This window comes from Rhincodon typus, chromosome 2 (genome assembly GCF_021869965.1).
Source record: "Rhincodon typus isolate 14 chromosome 2, sRhiTyp1.1, whole genome shotgun sequence".
Classification (NCBI taxonomy): Eukaryota; Metazoa; Chordata; class Chondrichthyes; order Orectolobiformes; family Rhincodontidae; genus Rhincodon; species Rhincodon typus.
Genome location: NC_063333.1, coordinates 108,761,709 through 108,782,713, shown reverse-complemented (window position 1 = coordinate 108,782,713; position 21,005 = coordinate 108,761,709). Strand labels below are relative to the sequence as shown.

The 21,005-nt window shown below is 45.0% G+C and overlaps 1 protein-coding gene across 1 annotated transcript in view; it reads left to right on the top strand.

The window, feature by feature from the left end:
* Window positions 1-4,257: 4,257 nt before the first annotated feature.
* Window positions 4,258-21,005, top strand: part of LOC125486518 (E3 ubiquitin-protein ligase MARCHF11-like) — a 129,584-nt gene continuing 112,836 nt past the window's right edge. Inside the window, exon 1 of the mRNA XM_048614331.1 lies at window positions 4,258-4,641. Coding sequence (XP_048470288.1) covers window positions 4,258-4,641 — 384 coding nt within the window. The remainder of the gene's footprint in view (window positions 4,642-21,005) is intronic.

The following is a 21,005-nucleotide window of genomic DNA, read 5'->3' as shown; positions in this document are numbered from 1 at the left end:
TACATTTGCTGTGGCCTAACCAATATTTTATATAATTCCAGTATAGCCTCTCTGTTCTCAACCTCTGTGCCTTGAATAATAAGGCAAATATACCATATACCTCCTTAACCTCATTGTCCAGACACCTTAAGAGACCACGCATACCATGTTCCTTCTGATCCTCAGTGCTTCAGAGGGTCCTGCCGTTCATCATGTAATCCCTTGTCTTGTTTATTCTATAGGTCTAATAATTCTCAAGAACAGGTGTGGACATGAAACTTTTTTGTTCATAACTCCAAAAGTGAATACAACCACAATTATTCACAGGCAAATCTCCAAATATGGCACTTGGTTCCCATTGAAACAGATTTATTAAGAGATGAATGTCAATGTCCATACACAAAGCACACATACATCTTTGGCTGGGTCTGTGGCAAAGGATAAGAGAAACGAGAAGAGGGTAAAACCTATTTGACCTCATCCTCATCAGTCTAGTTGTCACAGATGTATCTGTTCATGATAGTGCTGGCAGTAGTGACCACAATGTCCTAGTGGAGACAAAATCCTATCTTCACATGAAGGATACCCTCCATTGTGTTGTGTGATGCTATCACCATGCCATTTGGGAGAGATTTTGAAGAGATCTAGCCATTCAAAATTGGGCACCCACAAGGCAGTGTGGGCCATGAGCAACAGTAGAACTGTTTTCAAACATCTGTAACCTCATGGCTTAGCATATCCCATCACTTTACCATTACCTTTGAAGCAGAGGATCAACCATTGTTCAAACAGAAGTACAGAGAGCACATCTTGGACTGCAGTGTTTCAAGAAGGCAGTTCACCACATTCTAAAGGGGAACTGGGGATGGGCAATACTGCTGCTGAGCCCACATCCCTGAATGAATAGAATATTAGTAACAGTACGTGGTAAACCTAAAAATAATGTGTCAACATGGTGAAACTATAACACAGAAGTACTTGCATGTCAAATGGCAGAAGCTGCATGCATTAGTCGGAGCTAAGCAAACCCACAACCAGTGGACCAAATATAAGCATCACTATCCTGCCACACCCAGTTTGAATAGTGGTAGACAATTAAACAATTAACTGGAGAAGTCACCATAAATATGCCAATACTAAACTATGGGGAAGCCCAGCACATCAGTGGAAAAGACAAGGCTGAAACGTTTGCATCCATCTTTAGCCAGAAATGTGAGAGAATCATCCATTTTTGCCTCTTTCTGAGGTCCTCAGAAGCAAAAATGCCAGTCTTCACCCAATTTGATTCACTTCATGTGATATTTCATGTGACTGAAGGCTCTGTATATTGAAAAGGCTACTGGCTTTGACAACATTCTGGAAATTGCACTGAAGACTGGCCTCCAGAACCAGTCACTTCCTGATCCAAATTATTCCAGTACATACATCCAGGAATGTGGAAAATTACCTTGCCATGTTCTGTCCACAAAGAACAGAACAAATTCAACCCAGCCAATTACCACTGTCAGTCATCAATAGTGTTGGCAATTTCTCAGTAATAACCTGCACACTGATGTTTGTTGTTTGCCAGGTCCATTAATCTCCTGACTTCATTATAGCTTTGACCCAAACATGGGTGACAACGACCACCATTGACATCAAGGCAGCAGTTGACTGTGTGTGGCAATCTTAGCAAAGTCAGACTCAATGGGATTAAAAAAAAACTCTGCTGATTGGAGTCAAACCTAGCACAGAGTCAGATGTTTGTGTTTTTTGAAAGTCAAACGTTCAGTCACAAGATATCTCTGAAGAAGTTCCTTAGCGTAATGCTGAAGTTTCAACTGTTTTCAGCTGTTTCATCAATGACTTTCCCTCCGACATAAAGTCAGAAGTGGAGATGTTTGCTGATGAGTGCAAAATATTCAGTTCCATTCTCATCTTGTCAGATATTGAAATGAGACAGTAGGAACTGCCAATGATGGAGAATCTGAGACAACAAAGTGTAGAGCTGGATGAACACAGCAGGCCAAGCAGCATCTGAGGAGCAGGAAAGCTGACATTTCGGGTCTTCTGAAGAAGGATGCAGACCTGAAACGTCAGCTTTCCTGCTCCTCTGATGCTGTTTGGCTTGCTGTGTTCATCCAGCTCTATACCTTGTTGCCTCTATACCTTGGATTGAATTGAAAGTTTGTGCTGCTGGCAAAGTTACTCAGAGAAGCTTAAAAAAAAGAAAACTAATGCAGTGCAGATGAGGTTGGGACTGAAGATGCTGTTGAAATGCCTGTGTCCATTTGCAAGACCTGAGCAACACTCAGGCTTGGGCAACTAACATTCATATCACACAAGTACCAGGTGATGACCATCTCAAGCAAGAGCAAATCTATTGCCCCTCGGTATTTACTGGCATTACCATCACTAAATTCCCCCACTATCAACATCCTAGTGGTTCCAATTAACCAAAAATTTAAAAAGACCAGTGATATAAATATAGTAGCTGTAAGAGCAGGTCAGAGACTAAGAATTCACACCACTTGTCTCCCAGTACCTGGCCACCATTTAAAAGATACAAGTCAGGAGTGTGATGGAATGTTCTTCACTTGCCTGGATGGGTACAGCTCTAACAACATGCAAATAGCTCAACACAAAGCCATCCAGAATCTTTAACATTCACTTCCTTCAGCATCACAGTGGCAGCAGCAAGAACCGTCTACGATATGCACAGTGGTAAAGATTAAGGAAGCACAGTGCTAAAGGTTAAGGTCTAATTAGTGACACATCCCTCCAGCAAATAAATAAAAGCCCAAACAATTGACATAGCAAACAGAATGTTGAGCTATCTGGTTGACCATAAGCAAGGGAAGGATCATAATCTATGGTATGCTGGTCAAACAACATCTTGAATTCTCAGTACCTCAAATCCAATGCATTTACTACCATTATGATTTCTGTGCTTTTGCCTTTCCATTACTCAATTCCTTTCCAACCAAGAACCCACTTTCATCACCCCTCCTTCATCTTGTGCCTTCAATAACCAACAGCCTGTTTATCCTTCTCATCCCTTGTCCCATTGTGGCAGTCATGGCTCCATTAGAATTTTGAGTTATACCAACTGTATCTTGCATGAACAGACAGGCCCACTTACCAAGGACCTTCTCCTTCACTCTCACAGGTGTTTCTTTCTCCCTCAAAGATCTCAGTTAGGGAATGTGACAATTTTCATTCCGCAAAATGGGGTCATAGTAGGAAAAAAATGATTTTCATGTTACATGGAACAGTGCTTTGGAATAGGTAAGACATTGGTGTTTAATCTCTGGGACTTGGATTGAATTGAAAGTTTGTGCTGCTGGCAAAGTTACTCAGAGAAGCTTAAAAAAAAGAAAACTAATGCAGTGCAGATGAGGTTGGGACTGAGGATGCTGTTGGATCGGAAAGTTTCACAAAGAGCGTTTGGTACTGAAATAGAAGTTTTATTTTCTCAGGACTGTTATCCATTCCATCGATAGAAAGGAGAAAAAAATACACTTTAGTTACACATTTGTAAGTATATGTCCCATATCAAATGGAATAGTGTTATTCATTGACTCCGCTTATGTTCTTACGTTTTCTGATACGTGTGAAATGTTGTCTGCACGGTTCCAGTAGAGTAGCGAGGCCTGGGGGATAAACTAAGCAGAAAATAAAAGTGAATAATAACTGCCACCCCCTTCCGAGAGTGTTAGAATCAGACATACTATCTTGGATCTTGCAGGTGTGGTTAACCGGGAGGGTTTGAGTTCCTGGTTCTCCCTCCACCCCGTGCATCGTTTGTGAGGAAACAATGGTGGGCAGGCGGACGGGCTCGGGCGATCTCCGATTCTCTGTCAGCTCTGTGCCGCAGTAGGTTCCAGATCACGGGAGCCACTGAGTCGCCCATTCCGCCTTCCACAGCTGTGATGATCTGAATCGGGGTTTCCCAGTGAACCGAACTGTCTTGTCAAACGGCTGCTGCTGGATCAATCAGTCTGCTACCATCAGCTAATCCCAAACGATTTCTCAGTCTGGGAGATCTTTGGCCCATTTTGGCGCTTGAAATGGTCTGTCTCTCGGCGGATTTTGAAAAACTCTCGCTTTTTTTCTCCCACTCCCTCTTTACCTTTACTGTCTGCCTTTCACATTCCTCCTTCCGCCGGTACACCTCCAACTATAATCCCTCTCCCTTCCACCCTTTCCTGGTCCCGGCGATAGTCTAATTTGGCCCCGCAGCTCCAGCCCCAGCCCCTGCCCCAGCCCCTCCCTCATCCCTCCCTCATCCCTCGCACGATGAGCGAACATCAGCCGCTCCCGCAGCAGGACCAGCAGCAGATTAGGGAGCGGAAGGAGAGCGGAGGCGGCCCAGCCAGCAACGGCACGATAATGCCAGTCGGGGGCGCTGTCGGGGGAGGCTCGCTGCCAACCACTCCAAAAAGACACCGAGGGGAAGAGGTAGACGCCGGCGAGAAGGAGAGGCTGATCTCGGCGAAAGCCGAGGACAAGAAAGGCTGTAGTCCGGGGACGCAAGAGAGCCGGTCCACCGAACACGAAAGCTACCAAATTGTGCGAGTCTCTTGCTCCAATGATGCCGAGTCTGTGTGCAGCAGCAACAGCAGCTTTCGCAATGGGGGCATCACTCCCACCTGCAGAATCTGCTTCCAAGGCTCAGAACAGGTAAGAATATCAGAGGGCAAATAAGAATTATTGTCCAAAAGATGTGTGTTTGCACCGTAATAGTTTCTTTTATTTCTCAAAAGAAATATCAATAACTATTTCAACTTTTACAATTGACATTTTTTCGATTTGCTAAATTCCTACGTGGCTGGCTACGAAATACACTGTACATGGGCATATGACTGGAGACGGCTTGATAGATTGTGCCTTCATTTCAGCACAGTGGTCAGCGCCACGGTGGTCTTTTCACAGTTCATCCATGCTCATCGCGGGCAAAGAGCTGACGGACTATCCACTTAATACTTCCATTTCTCTTAATGCAACTATGGAAATAATTGGTACACTGAGCAAATTAATCATTTCCGTCAGGGAACAAACACTTATTTATGGACATTAACAACATTTTCAAAATACCATTTCATATTTTGTGTGTGACTAAAATATTCCGCTGACGTTAGATTTTTTGAGAAAGTACATTATTTCAACAATGGATTGCAACAATTGAAAACCAATGGAAAAAGCAGATCCCTAAGTCATGTCAACCTCAGGATTTTATAATTTTAGTCTTAAATAATGAAATACTTCCAGTTCAGTATTCAATTTTAAGTTGTTAAAGTCAAAAGGGAACTTTACCACTGACATGGTGGATTTGAGAGTAAATCATTTTTAATTAATTCACTTGCAGTTTGATTGTCAGTGGTATGAGTCTCTTACTCTAAAGTAAATTCAATTAATCACTTTCTATCAATATGACATCCTCTAATTTATATCAGTAAAATCACCACAGTCCAGCTAGACCATTTTCTCATTCGAGATACGCAACTAACTGGTGGTGAATTTAATGTGAGGGTCACCACAGGTGAGGTCTGAGGTTGGAAAGGTGGAGCCTTCACAATAACCTCCAACTGATGCAAGAATTGAACCCACGCTGTTGGATCAGTGTGCATTGCAAATCAGCCATAGCCAACTGAGCTAACTGATATGTGTTCAACAAAATAACAATGTGATAAAATACTGTAACTGCACAAGATATGACATTGTGGAACATTAACAGTGCATTTTAATTTCATATTTGTCAAGTAGTAACCAATTCTGTGATGAATAATAAATATTTATATTCCCAAGTGGAACTTCAGAGCTCAGACTTATCTAGTAATCTACTTCAGCTTTGTTCTTGTGACTCAGAACATAACAGAGTATGATGTAATAGCATTAAAAAATATATTGTTGAAGCTAGGCCAAAATTAGGAGCAGAAAATTCTAGGTTAGTAAATATTAAGGCACAGCAGAATAGAGAACAAAAATCCATCACAACATTTGAACATGAGATCCTGCACAACCTGAATCTATTTAGTTTGCAGTCAGGAAATAAGATTGGGGCTCTTACTTTATTTGGAACATACTGGAGATTAAGTACGGTAGAGTAAGAGATATATTTTAAAACAACAATGCTACAATAATGAGTCAAAGCCAAATATTGCAGATGCCTGAAACAAAAACGGAAATTGTTGGAGAACTTAGCAAGTCTGGCAGCATCTTAGGGAAGAAAGCAGAGTTAACATTTTCTAGTCTGGTGACTCTTCATCAGAACCCTGCCTGAAATTTGAAATAAGAACAAAGAAAACTGGAGAAAGCAGGTCACCACTATCTGTGGAAATAAATGAAGTTAATGTTTCAGTTTGATGACCTTTCATCAGAACCCCAAGAGTTTTTAAGACATTGGAAGGGGGTGGGACTAGGAAGAACAAAAGCATTCCGTAATAGTTGTAAGTCAAGAGGTGGAAGGGCAAGAGGAACGTAGTACTGCTTCCCCTTTAACTGTAATTTCACTCAGGAAACCGATGGAGCTGTGGATTGACGTCTCTAAGTCCAAGCGGACTTCATACTACAGTCTTAACAGATGTGGATAATGAGCTAGTAGATATCATTTGTGTTAATTTTCCAAAATCCCTAAATTCAGGAAAGTTCTATTAGGCTGAAAAACAACAAAGATAACCACACTGTTTAAGAAGGGAGGGAGACACAAAATAGGAAACAAAGGCCAGCTTGATGCCTGTCATAATGTGTCTCATGAGAAAGGTGTTAAAATCAATCAGCAAAGAGGTTATACATGTGCACTTAGAAAAATCTCAAGGTAATTGGGATGAGCCAGCATGGCTTTGTGAATGGGATGTCATATTCAACCAATTTATTGGAGCTCTTTTGAAGGAGTAACATATACTATGGATAAATGTAAGGCTGTAGTATTATAATTGGATTTCCAAAAGGCGTTTGATGAGGTGGAATATTAAAGGTTATTGTGGAAAATAAAAGCTTATTGTATGGGATGGTAAGACATTAGCATGGATAGAAGATTTCCTAGCCAGCACTAAACAGAGAATTTTGGCTGATTGTCGTGATGTCGCTAGTAAAGTTTTATTTACACTTTTTACAATCTACATCAGTGATTTGGATGAGGGAAGCAAAGGCATGGTAGTTAAATTTGCAGATGGCATAAAGATAGGTATGAAAATGTGTTGTAAATATGACAAAAGGAGTTTGCAGATGTATATAGATAGGTTGAGTGAATAGGCATTGTCTGGCAGATGGAGTATAATGTGAGAAAATTTGAAGTTATTTATTTTGGCTAGAAGAATAAAAGTACATTACTTAAACAGAGAATGACTATGGTATTCTGAGGTGCAATGGATTCACATGTTCTCATGCAAGAAGAATGTTATGCTTCAGTTATACAGGGCGCTGATGAGACCATGTCTCAAATGCTGTTGCAGTTTTTGTTTCCTTATTTAAGAAGGATGTAAATGTGCTGGAGGTAGTTCAGAAGGGATTGATACCTGGAACGAGTCAGTTATCTGATGAGGAAAGGTTTCACAGATTTAGAAGCACACTAAACACTAAACGAAAGCACACGAAACACTAAAACACAAACAGACCAGTCAAATCACAAAACAGATCTTTTTGAATAACAGAGCAGGTTTGAGGGTTCAAATAGGCCACTTCTATTTTGTATGTTTATATAATAGTGGGAAACAGGACTTCCAGATGAAGTTCTGAAATATTAGATACAACAGCCAGAATCTTCAGACAGAAATGTGTAGTGGATGACTCATCCTGGCGTCCTCCAGAGGTCCCCAGCATAGGAGCACGACCACCTGGAAGTTCACTTTTAAGCTGCACATCATCTTGGCTTGGAGATATATCATTATTCCTTCCTTGCTGCTGAGTCAAAATCTTGGAAGTGCTTCCCTAATTGCATTGTGGGTCTACCTGGAGCAAACGGACTGCATTTCAAGAATCAACTCACCACCATTCTCAAGGGCACATTATCAAGACCAAGTTAATTGAAAATAAATCAGTTTATCATTAGTAGATAAACTTTCAGAGGGATGGGATGGGATAATATCAACATTGATAAATACATGAGTGAATTTTTCTTTTATTAATTTGTGAGGTTGGCCAGCATTTCTTGCCCATCCCTAGTTGCCCTTGAGAAGATGGTGCTGACCTGTCTTTTTGAAACGCTGCAGTCCTCCTGCTGTGGGTTGACCCACAATGCTATTAGGGAGGGAACTCCAGGATTTTGACCCAGTGACAGTAAAGGAACAGTGATATATTTCCAAGTCAGGATTTTGAGTGACTTGGAGGGGAACTTGGATGTGGTGGTGTTCCCATATATCTGCTGCCCTTGTCCTTCTAGATGGAAGTGGTCGTGGGTTTGGAAGGTGCTGTCTGAGGGTCTTTGCTGTATTTCTGCAGTGCCTCTTGTAGATAATACACACTGCTGCTACTCAGCATCGGTGGTGGAGGGAGTGAAATGCTTGTAGATGTAGTGCCAATCAAGCGGGCTACTTTGCCCTAGCTGGTGTCAAGCTTCTTGAGTGTTGTTGGGTCTGCACTCATCCAGGCAAGTGAGGAGTATTCCATCACACTCCTGATTTGTGCCTTGTAGATGGTGGAGTCAGGAAGTGCGTTACTCGCCGCAGTATTCCCAGCTTCTGGCCGGCTCTTGTAGCCACTCTGTTAATGTGGTGAGTCCAGTTGAGTTTCTGGTCAATAGTAACTCCAGGATGTTGATAGTGGGGGATTCAGTGATGGTAACACCATTGAATGTCAGGGGGTGGTGAATAGATTGTCTCTTATTGGCGATGGTCATAGCCTGGCATTTGTGTGGCGCGAATGTCACTTGCCGCTTGTTAGCCCAAGCCTGGATATTGTCCAGATCTTGTTGCATATGAGAATGGACTGCTTCAGTATCAGAGGAGTCACAAATGATGCTGAACATTGTGCAATCATCAGCGAACATCCCCACTTCTGACCTTATGATGGAGGGAAGATCATTGATGAAGCAGCTGAAGATGGTTGGGCCTAGGACACTACCCTGAGGAACTCCTGCAGCGATGTCCTGGAGCTGAGATGATTGACCTCCCACAACTACGACCATCTTTCTATGTGTCAGGTATGACTCCAACCACTGGAGCGTTTGCCCCCGATATCCATTGATTCCAGTTTTGCTAGGGCTCCTTGATGCCACACTCAGTCAAATGCAGCCTTGATATCAAGGGCTGTCACTCTCACCTCACCTTTGCAATTCAGTTCTTTTGTCCATGTTTGAACCAAGGCTATAATGAGATCAGGAGCTGAGTGGCCCTGGTGGAACCCAAACTGGGCATTGCTGAGCAGGTTATTTCTGAGCAGGTGCTGCTTGATAGCACTGTTGATGACACCATCCATCACTTTACTGATGATCAAGAGGAGACTGATGGGGCGGTAATTGGCTGGGTTGGATTTGTCCTGCTTTTTGTGTACAGGACATACGTGGGAAATTTTCCACATTGTCGGGTAGATACCAGCGTTGTAACTGTACTGGAACAGCTTGGCTAGGGGAGCGGTAAATTCTGGAGCACAAGTCTTCAGTACTGTTGCCGGAATGTTTTCAGGGCCAGTAGCCTTTGTAGTATCCAGTGTCACCAACTGTTTCTTGATATCACATGGAGTGAATCGAATTGGCTGAAGACTGGTATCTGTAATGCTGGGGACCACTGGAGGAGGCTGAAGATTGCTGCGAATGCTTCAGCCTTATCTTTTGCACCGATGTGCTGGGACCTTCCATCATTGAGGATGGGGATATTTGTGGAGCCTCCTCCTCCAGTGAGTTGTTTAATTGTCCACCACCATTCGTGACGGGATGTGGCAGGACTGCAGACCTTAGATCTGATCCATTGGTTGTGGAATCGCTTAGCTCTGTCTATCACTTGCTGCTTTTGCTGTTTGGCTTGCAAGTAGTCCTGTTTGGTGGCTTCACCAGGTTGATAATTCATCTTCAAGTATGCCTGGTGCTGTTCCTGGCATGCCCTCCTGCACTCTTCATTGAACCAGGGTTGATTCCCTGGCTTGATGGTAGTGGTTGAGTGGGGGATATGCTGGGCCGTGAGTTTACGGATTGTGCTGGAGTACAATTCTGCTGCTGTTGATGGCCCACAGCGCCTCATGGATGCCCAGTCTTGAGTTGCTAGATCTGTGAGAAGTCTGTCCCATTTAGCTTGGTGATAGTGCCACACAACACAATGGAGGCTGTTCTCAATGTGAAGGCGGGACTTCGTCTCCACAAGGACTGTACGATGGTCACTCTTACCGATACTGTCATGGACAGATGCAACTGCAGCTGGCAGATTAATAAGAATGAGGTCAAGTATGTTTTTCCCTCTTGTTGGTTCCCAGTCTAGCAGCTATGTCCTGTAGGACCTGACCAGCTTGATCTGTAGTACTGCTGCCGAGCCATTCTTGGTGGTCGACATTGAAATCCCCCATCAGTGTGCATTTCATGCCCTTGCCACCCTCAGTGCTTCCTCTAAGTATTGTTCAACATTGAGGAATATGATTCATCAGCTGAAGGAGGACGGTATGTGGTAATCAGCAGGAGGTTTCCTTGCCTGTGTTTAACTTGAAGCCATGAGACTTCATGGGGTCCTGAGTCAATGTTGAGGACTCCTAGAGCAATACCCTCCTGACTGTGTACCACTGTGCCGCCTCCTCTGCTGGATCTGTCCAGCCGGTGAGACAGGACGTATCCAGGAATGGTGATGGTGGTGTCTGGGACATTGTCTGTAAGGTATGATTCTGTGAGAATGACTATGTCAGGCTGTTGCTTGTCTAGTCTGTGAGACAGCTCTCCCAATTTTGACACTAATCCCTAGATGTTAATGAGGAGGACTTTGCATGGTCGACAGGGCTGTTTCTGCCGCTGTCTTTTCCGGTGCGTAGGCCGATGCCAGGTGATCCGTCCAGTTCCATTTCTTTGAGACTTTGTAGCGATTGGTACAGCTGAGTGGCTTGCTGGTCCATTTCAGAGGGCAGCTGAGAGCCAACCGCAGTGCTGTGGGTCTGGAGTCACATGTAGGCCAGACCAGGTGAGGGTGGCAGGTTTCATTCCATGAAGGACATTAGTGATCCAGATGGGTTTTTCCAACAATCGGCAATGATTTCATGGTGATCAGTAGATTCTTAATTCCAGACTTTTTTTTTTTAAATTCCAATTCCACCATCTGCCATAGTGGGATTCAAACCTGGGTCCCCAGAACATCAGCTGGGTTTCTGGATTAATAGTCTAGCGATAATACCACTAGGCCATCGCCAGCATGGTTTAGATGACAGATATAAGAGTTCTTTCATACACTAATGGAGTCTACATATAAAGAATGAATAGAATGAACAGAGTTGGTATGAAGGGAGCATGATCAGGATGACAGCCTGTAACTAGTGGAGTGCCACGGGGATCACTTCCCCACTGTTATCAGACTTACGAACGAACCCGTGGTATATTAGAGTTAATCTTTCTCTGCATCTTCTCTGTAGCTGTAACACTGTATTCTCCATTCTTTTTTATTACCCTGATGTACTTACGGGCGGCACAGTGGCTCAGTGGTTAGCACTGCTGCCTCAAGGATTCAATTCCACCCTTGGGTGACTGTCTGTGTGGAGTTTGCACATTCTCCCTGTGTCTGCATGGGTTTCCTCCGGGTGCTCCGGTTTCCTCCCACAGTCCAAAGATGTGCAGGCTAGGTGGATTGGCCAGGCTAAATTGCCCGTAGTGTCTAGGGATGTTTGAGTTAGATGTAGGGAAATGCAGGAGTAGGGGCATGCATCGGAGTGGGATACTCTTTGGAGGGGCAGTGTGGACTTGTTGGGCCGAATGCTTCCACACTGTAGGGATTCTGTGATTCTATGATGATTCAATGAAGATATGATCTGTCTGGATAGCATGCAAATCAATACTTTTCAATGTATCTCGGTGCATGTGACGATAATAAATCAACTCAAATTATTATATATATTAATGACATGGATGAGTAAATGGAATGTACTATAGCCAAGTCAATAACCAAGTCAGCAGATGACACAAATATAGATAGGAAGGCAAGTGGTGAGGATGATGTAAAGAGTCAATGGAGGGATATTGAGCTGTTAAGCAAGTGGGCAAAAACTTGGCAGATGGAATGTAATATGCAAAAATGAGAAGTTTTGCACTTTGGCAGGAAGAATAGAGGGACTGAATATTATTTATATGGAGAGAGACAGCAGAAAGCTATAGAACAGAGGAATTTGGGAGTCCTCATCCATGAATCACCAAAAGCTAGCTCCCAACTACTGCAGATAATAGAGTAGGGCAATGGAATGATGTCCGTTATTTCAAAGGGATTGGAGTTTGAAAGCTGGGAGGTTTTGCTAAAACTCTACAAGGCACTTGTCAAACCACAGCCGGAGTACTCTGAGCAGTTTTAGGCCACCTGTCTGAAGAAAGATATTCTGCCATTGGAGGCAGTCTAGAAAAAGGTTAACTAGGATGATACCAGGTAGGACGGATTGTCTTATGAGAAGAGATTGTGTAGGTAGGCCTGTGCGCATTGGAATTAAGAAGAATGAGAGGCAACCTAATGAAACATATAAAATTCATTGGGTACTTGACGGGCTAGATGTGGATAAGTTGTTTCCGCTTGTGGGAGAGTCTAGGAATAAGGAATACTTTCAGAATGAAGAGTCACACATTTAAGACAGAGATGAGTTATTTTGTTTCTCAGAAAGTACTGAATCTGTTGAATTCTTTACCACAAAGGCCCGTCATGGCTGAGTCATTAAATATATTCAAGGATGTGATAGACGGACTTTTAATTGCAAGGGAATCAGGGTTATTGGGGAAAGGCAGGAAAGTCGACATGAGATTATCAGATCAACCATGATCTCACTGAATGGTGGAACACACTCGACGGGCTGACTGGCCTATTTCTATGTCGATGTCTTATGATCTAAGTCTATTTTATATTTCTAGAGTGATAGGAATAAAAAGAAGTTTTGCTAAACATATATCAAACCTTCTTTAAGCCATATTTTACAGCACTGCCTATAAGTCTTTATTCATTCACAGTATGTTGTTGTTGCAGGCTGGGCCAACAATTATTGCCAATCCCTAGCTGCCTTTGAGTAGGCGGTGATAAGTTGCCTTGTTGAACTGCTGCAGTTCATGTGCTATCGGTTAGAACCATAATGCTATTAACTAGGAGTTCCAGGATTTTGATCCATTAACACTGAAGGTATAATATTTCGAAATCAGGATGGTGAGTAGCTTCGGGAGGAACTTGTAGGTGGTGATGATCCCATGTATCTGCTGCCATTGTCCTCCTAGATGGAAGTGACTGTGGGTTTGGAAGATACTGTCTAAGGAGCCTTTCTGAACTTCTCCAGTGTTTCTTGTTGATGGTACACCCTTAGCTACTGAGCATCAGTGGTGGAGGGTGTGGAATTTTGTGTCTCTGTATCCCTCTCAGTTAGGCCACACTCACAGCACCATGCACAGTTCCCCGGTCTCTGTATGCCCCTTGGTTAGACTGCACTCAGAGCACAGTGCGCAGTTCTCCCCGGTCTCCGTATCACCCTCGGTGAGACTCCACTTGGACCACTGCGCGCAGTTTCCTGGTCTCCATATCCACCTCAGTTAGACTGCACTTGGAGCACGTACACAGTTCCCCTGTCTCTGTATCCCCTTCAGTTAGACCGCAGTTGGAGCACCGTGTGCAGTTATCCAGTCTCTGTATCTGCCTCAGTTAGACCACACTCGGAGCACTGTGCACAGTTCCCTGGTCTCTAAATTCCCTTCAGTTAGACCACACTCGGAGCACCGTGCACAGTTACCCAGTCTCCGTTTCTCCCTTGGTTAGACTGCACTCAAAGCACCGTGTGCAGTTCCCTTGTTTCTGTATCCCCTTGGGTTAGACTGCACTCAGAGCACCATGTATAGTTTCCCAGTCTCTAAATCTCCTTCGGTTCGACCACACTCAGAGCACTGTGCGCAGTTCCCTGGTCTCCGTATCCCCCTCGGTTAGACTGCACTCAGAGCACCGTGTATGGATCCCTAGTCTCTCTATCCCCCTTGGGGGATGTGGTGGCAATCAAGTGGGCTGCTTTGTCATGGATGGTGTCAGGTTTCTTGAGTGCTGTTGGAGCTGCACTCATCCATGCCAGTGGGGAGATTTCTATCACATTCCTGACTTGTACCTTGCAGATGGTGGACAAGCACTGGGGAGTCAGGAAGTGAGTTACTTGCAGCAGGTTTCCTAGTCTCTGACCTACTCTTACAGCCACAGTACTTATGTGGCTAGTCCAATTCAGTTTTTGGTCAATGGTAACCTGCAGAATGTTTTTAGTGGGGGTTTCAGTGATGGAAACACCATCGAATGTTAAGGGATGATGGTTACATTTTCTCTTGTTGGAGATGGCCATTGTCTAATATTTGTGTGGCGCAAATGTCATTTGCATCATTTGAGCCCAATTGTATATATCATTCAGGTCTTGCTGAATATGGAGATAGACTGCTTCAGAATCTGAGGAATCATGAATGCTGCTGAGCATTGTGCAATCATCAGCAAACATCCCTACTTCTGATCTTATGGTGGAGGGAAGATCATTCATGAAGCAATTGATGACGGTTAGACCTACAACACTACCATAAGGAACTTCTGCAGAGATGTAATGGGGCTGAGATGATTAACCTCCAACAACTACAATAATCTTTCTTTTTGCAGGGAGCATACAAACTGATTGTAAAAGCTTTCATTGATATGTGAAGAGAAAAACATTAGGAAGACAAATGTGGGTTCTTCACAGTTAGAACAGGGAGGTTATAATAGGAAACAAAGAGATGGCAGATAAATTTAAATATGTTTTAGTTCTGTCTTCACAATGGAGGACACAAATAGCATCCCAGAAATGTTGGGGAACACAGTGTCTAGTGAGAGAGCAACTGAAGGAAATTAGTATTAGCAAGTGTTGGAGAAATTGATGGGATTAAATCCCCAGAGCCCGATAATCTACTTCCCAAAGTACTTAAAGAAATGACCATAGAAATAATGGATGCATTGGTGGCCATCTTTCAAGATTCTATAAACTCAGAAACAGTTTATTTCTATGTGTGGAAGATAGCTAATGTAACCCCACTACTTAAAAAGGAGACAAAGAGAAAATCGAGAATCATAGACCAGTCAGCCTAACCTCAGAAGTGGGAAAAATGATAGAGTCCATTATAAAAGATTTAACACCAGAGCAGTTGGAAAACAGAAACAGGATCAGACAGCTTCAACATGGATTTCTGAATGAGAAATCATACTTACCAATGTACTGGGACTTTTTGAAGATGTAAATAATAAGTCAGGATGTAAATCAGTCTGAGCAGCAGCAGGAGCAGAGTGTAATAGAGTGAACCTTGGGGTGAACAGCATTGGAACTTTCTGTTTAAAAGCCTGAAGGGCAAGTCTCCTATCACACCCCGTCTGAGCTGCAAATGGAGCTTTGAGGTGACACCAAATTCTGAAAAGTGATGCAAAGCAAAAGGATGCAGCTAATTGGATGATATTCCAGTGAGAATATAGCATGTTAAGATTAAAGTATCTCTAAAATTAGGTAATTAGAAAAGTTAACAAGTAAGATTAAGTATGTTCAGGATTAAGTCAAGACAGGTGAGGGCAGCTGAGTGTTATATGTGATGTATGTGGGAAGTCGTGGATCCTACCAGCATTCAGGGTGACCACAAGTACAGGATGCGCTCCTAACTGCGTGTGTTTCAGAGCTTGTGTGACAGCTGCAGACACTGTCACACATCCATGAAGCTGAACATTATATGGATAGCAATTTTAGAGGGGTGATCACACCTGAGATCAAGGGACTGGAAGAAAGAGGAATGGGTCACCACCAGGCAGTCAAAGAGAATCAGACAGGTAGCACAGGTGTCCTCTCGGGTCTCGCTCACAAATTGGCTTTCCATTTCAGAAGCTGATAAGGGCATTGGTTCCTCAATGGAGTGTAAATAGAGCCAAGCTAATGGCACCACAAGCAGACTGACTGTACAGGAAGGAATGAAGAAGGAAGGAGGAGCGAGAGTCAGAGGTGATTTGTTAGGGAACACACACGGTTTTCTGTAGTAGCAGATGTGACTCTAGATGGTGTGTTGATCCCCGTGGTGCCAGCATCAGGGATGTCACTGAGTGGCTGCAGGATATCCTGAAGGGGGAAGGTGTAAGACAGAGATTGTGGTATACATTGTACCAGCAATATGAGTAGGCAGAGGAATGAGGTCTTGCATCAAGAATTTAGGGAGCTAGGCAGTAGACTAAAAGGCAGGATCTCATAGGTAGTAATCTTTGGATTACTGCATGTACTACTGCATACAGAAATAGGATAGAAAAATGTGTTGCTCAAGATTTGGTGCAGAAAAAGGAGGGTCTTAGATTTTAGGATCACTGGGACCATTTTTGGGGAAGATGGGACCTCCACAAGCGGGATGGTCTGCACCTAAACCAGAATGGGACCAACATTCTTACGGGAGTGTTTCCTAATGCTGTTGGGAGAAGTTTAAATTAGTTTAGCAGGTAAGGGACACAGTGTCTTTTGTTCAGTAATGGCACATCATACCTTAGAAAAGGAACGTAGACAGAGGACGTTCAGACATTGTTGAGTCTCAAGAGTATAACGTGAGGCTAGATGCCCTCTACTTTAACAAAAACAGAAATTGCTGGAAAATCTTAGCAGGTCTGGCAGCATCTCTGGAGAGAAATCAGAGTTAATGTTTTGGGTCCAGTGACCCTTCTTCAGAGCCCTTCTTCATTTGGCCTAAAACATTGATTCAGATTTGTCTCCACAGATGCTGCCAGACCTGCTGAGTTTTTCTAGCAATTTCTGCATTTTTTCTGATTTCCAGCAACCACAGTTCAACATTCATGCTGGGAACATTACAGATAAGACAGATGAGGTAAGGGTGCAGATTAATTCACGGAATTATGATGTTGTCATCGCAGAGGGACAGGATTGGCAACTCAACGTTTTGGGGTATAGGATTTTCAGGCAGGAAGGGCAGTGTGTAAAAGAGAAAGTGGTGTTGCAGTATTAACTAAGGAGTGAGTTACTTCATAAGGAGGGACAATATCTTGGCAAGTGTAGTGAGTGGAACGAGGTCATCTAGGTGGATCTCATATAATATGAGTTCCCTGATTGAAACTGTTAACCTGGTAAATCAGGGAATCCTGGCTGACAGATATAAACAAGAGTGTCAGGGATTCTGTTCACTCGAGAAGCTAGCTGGGTCAGTGTCACGTACTGTGCAAGTGTAAATAAAGGGTGACGGGATACTAGCCTTTGTAGACTTATTCCAGTGGTGATGAGAGAAAAAAACGACCCTAAAGAGATTCACTCACCACAGTCATCTTTGAGTTGTGATAAGCATTTCTGACATCATACCGCTTTTAGGAGGCTTGAGTTGTTTGATCCTGCCGTTGAAAACTGGGTCCTACTAGGGAAAGAATGTGTTATTTTTTCCAGGCAAATGACATTGGGGAAGATGAAAGCAATGAAGAATTCTCCTGACAGCTTATAGATCCGCAGCTTTTTCGGTTATTAGAAGCTTAACTTTCCCTGAGACACCACGTACTAAAACCTTTCAAGACTTACTGGATTTGGCTAAGAAATATTACGACCCCAAGCCTCCTCTAATTCTGAGACGAACTATCGGTTTTACATGGTAGTTCAAGAACCAGAGGAATCTATATCGGGATTTTTGACAAGGTTAAGATTACTAGCAGAAGCATGTGATTTTGTTTAACACGAGGTGAAATGCTGAGAAACTGTTTGGTATGTGGGATTAATGATCTGATCATGCAAAAGCACCTACTAGCTAAAGTCCACTGGACTTCAGACAGGCACTGCAACTGGCTTTGTCATTAGAAAATATGGCAAGTGAAGCGTACAAGTTACAGGATATGCCGATGGAAGTGGACACCCTTGCCAGGCTGACTGAGCTAGGGGGACACTACTCGAGTGAAGGCAATTACATAGCCTCACTCAATACATATCCTGAACAGAGGGATTCTAGGTTAGCCCACAGCAAAAACCCAAAACAAAGCCAAGCCTCAGCCAAACAGTTAAAAATTTCTTGAGGACCCAGACTGGGAGGTCAATGTAGTTATTGCCAGTATGCGGATTCGAGTAAGCAAAAGGGTCCCACGAGGCCCGAATTCAGTAAGAGAGCACATAGGCCAGTATCCAGGAGGATGCACACCCTGGAAAACCCACCTGCAGCTGAATTGGAACAGTTACTTAGCAAAAGCCCTGCACCTTGTTGTCTCGGATTCTCCAGCATCTGCAGTTCCTACTATCTCTGATTCAATTTTAACCCCACTGCGAAGCCTCTTCTAAGGATGCCTAGCCTGAAGAAGTTACCCTCCTCCCTCCGGACAAACCTCAAGGGATCTCTCTCCCACTGCAACTCTCTCGTAATCTCTTCGGCCCTGAAACTGCTCGACCATGTCCTGAAGCAAACCAGGTACTACAGCCACATCACCTTCCTTAGCACCTGCCTATGGAACCAGATCATCTCCAATGGACTACAATCCACATTCAAGCCTTCCCAATTTGGCCCCAACCGTGACAATATCTACACTCATGGTATTGAGATCCTTCAGAAGCGTTTCTCTCTGCGACTCCTGAAACACACACTTGCAGCAATGCGCCGGCATCTCCAGGCACTACAATCAAGCCTACCCCAGCTCAGAGCCTCCCTCTCCCAGACCTGCAAAGGACCTCTCCTGTTTTTTATTCTTCGTAGGATCCACAACCTGAACTCACAATTCTACTCAGCCTTATTGGACACTAAAAACCGTAAGTACAGTAAACTTACTGGTGCCTACCACCCAAAACGGGCTTCCTCCACCCCCCAAATCCCCAGCCGTACCCAGGACCTTCCCCACAATGGGTCCACCGCCATTGGCCATGAGGCCACCATCGGGGAACCCACAGATGACGTCACATCCGCCACCGCCGGGTTCCCCACTTCTGGGACAGTGAACACCATCGCTGCTGTTGCCACCGACACTGAAGTCGCGACTACTGTCACCGTTACTGCCGCCGCCTACCCCGCTCCTCCCACCGCCGACGCTGCTCCGCCCATCACTGACGCGGACGCAACTCCACCCACCGCCGGCGCAACTCCACCCACCGCTGACGCCGGCGCAACTCCGCCCACTGCCGACGCCGACGCAACTCCGCCCACAGCCGACACCGACGTCGCTCCGCCCACAGCCTCCACAGCCAGTAACTCCAGAGGGGACAATAGCACCCAGCCCTGCCGAGTCTTCACCATCTCCCCAGACCTACCCCTTACTGAGGACGAACGGTCAGTCCTCAGTAGAGGGCTCACCTTTGTCCCCCTTCACCCACAGATCAATGAATACTGCTCACGCTTGGACAAAGAGCAGTTTTTCCGCCGCCTCCGCCTCCAAGCTTACTTCTTCAACCGTGAACCTAACCCTCCCTCTACTGACCCCTTCTCCCACTTCCAACACACCCCCTCCTCCTGGACACCACCCCAAGGCCTCCGACACTCCCTCGACCTCTTCATCTCCAACTGCCATCGAGACATCAATCGCCTCAACCTCTCCAACCCTCTCACTCACTCCAACCTCTTCCCCCGCAGAACGTGCAGCCCTCCGCTCCAATCCCAACCTCACCATAAAACCCGCGGACAAGGGAGGCGCAGTTGTAGTATGGCGCACTGACCTCTACATCACCGAGGCCAGACGCCAACTCTCCGACACCACCTCCTACCGCCCCCTTGATTATGACCCCACCCCTGAGCACCAAAGCATCATCTCCCAAACCATCCACAACCTCATCACCTCAGGTGACCTCCCACCCATGGCCTCCAACCTCATCGTTCCCCAACCTCGCACTGCCCGCTTCTATCTCCTTCCCAAAATCCACAAACCTGAATGCCCTGGTCGACCCATTATCTCCGCCTGCTCCTGCCCCACCGAACTGATCTCCAACTATCTGGACTCCATTTTCTCCCCTTTGGTCCAGGAACTCCCTACCTATGTCTGTGACACCACCCACGCCCTCCACCTCCTCCAGAACTTCCAATTCCCCGGTCCCCAACACCTCATCTTTACCATGGACGTCCAGTCCCGCTACACCTGCATTCCCCATGCAGATGGCCTAAAGGCCCTCTGCTTCTTCCTGTCCCGCAGGCCCGACCAGTCCCCCTCCACTGACACTCTCATCCGCTTAGCTGAACTCGTCCTCACCCTCAACAACTTCTCTTTCAATTCCTCCCACTTCCTACAGACAAAGGGGGTGGCCGCTGCTACCCGCATGGGCCCAAGCTACGCCTGCCTCTTTGTAGGTTACGTGGAACAATCCCTCTTCCGTACCTACACCGGCCCTAAACCCCACCTCTTCCTCCGTTACATTGATGACTGTATCGGTGCCGCCTCGTGCTCCCACGAGGAGCTCGAACAGTTCATCCACTTCACTAACACCTTCCGCCCCAACCTTAAGTTTACCTGGACCATCTCTAACATCTCTCTCCCCTTCCTGGACCCCTCTGTCTCCATATCGGGCAACCACCTAGAAACCGATATTCATTTCAAGCCCACCGACTCCCACAGCTACCTAGAATACTCCTCCTCCCACCCACCTTCCTGCAAAAATGCTATCCCCTATTCCCAATTCCTTCGCCTCCGCCGCATCTGCTCCCAGGATGAGGCATTCCACTCCCGTACATCTCAGTTGTCCTCGTTTTTCAAGGACCGTAACTTCCCCCCCTCAGTGGTCGAGAATGCCCTCAACCGTGTCTCCCACATCTCCCGCAACTCATCCCTCACACCCTGTCCACGCAATAAGAACAAAAAAGAATCCCCCTCACCCTCACGTACCACCCCACCAACCTCCAAATCCAACGCATCATCCTCCGACACTTCCGCCATCTGCAATCCGACCCCACCACCAAAGACATCTTTCCCTCCCCACCCTTATCTGCTTTCCGGAGGGAC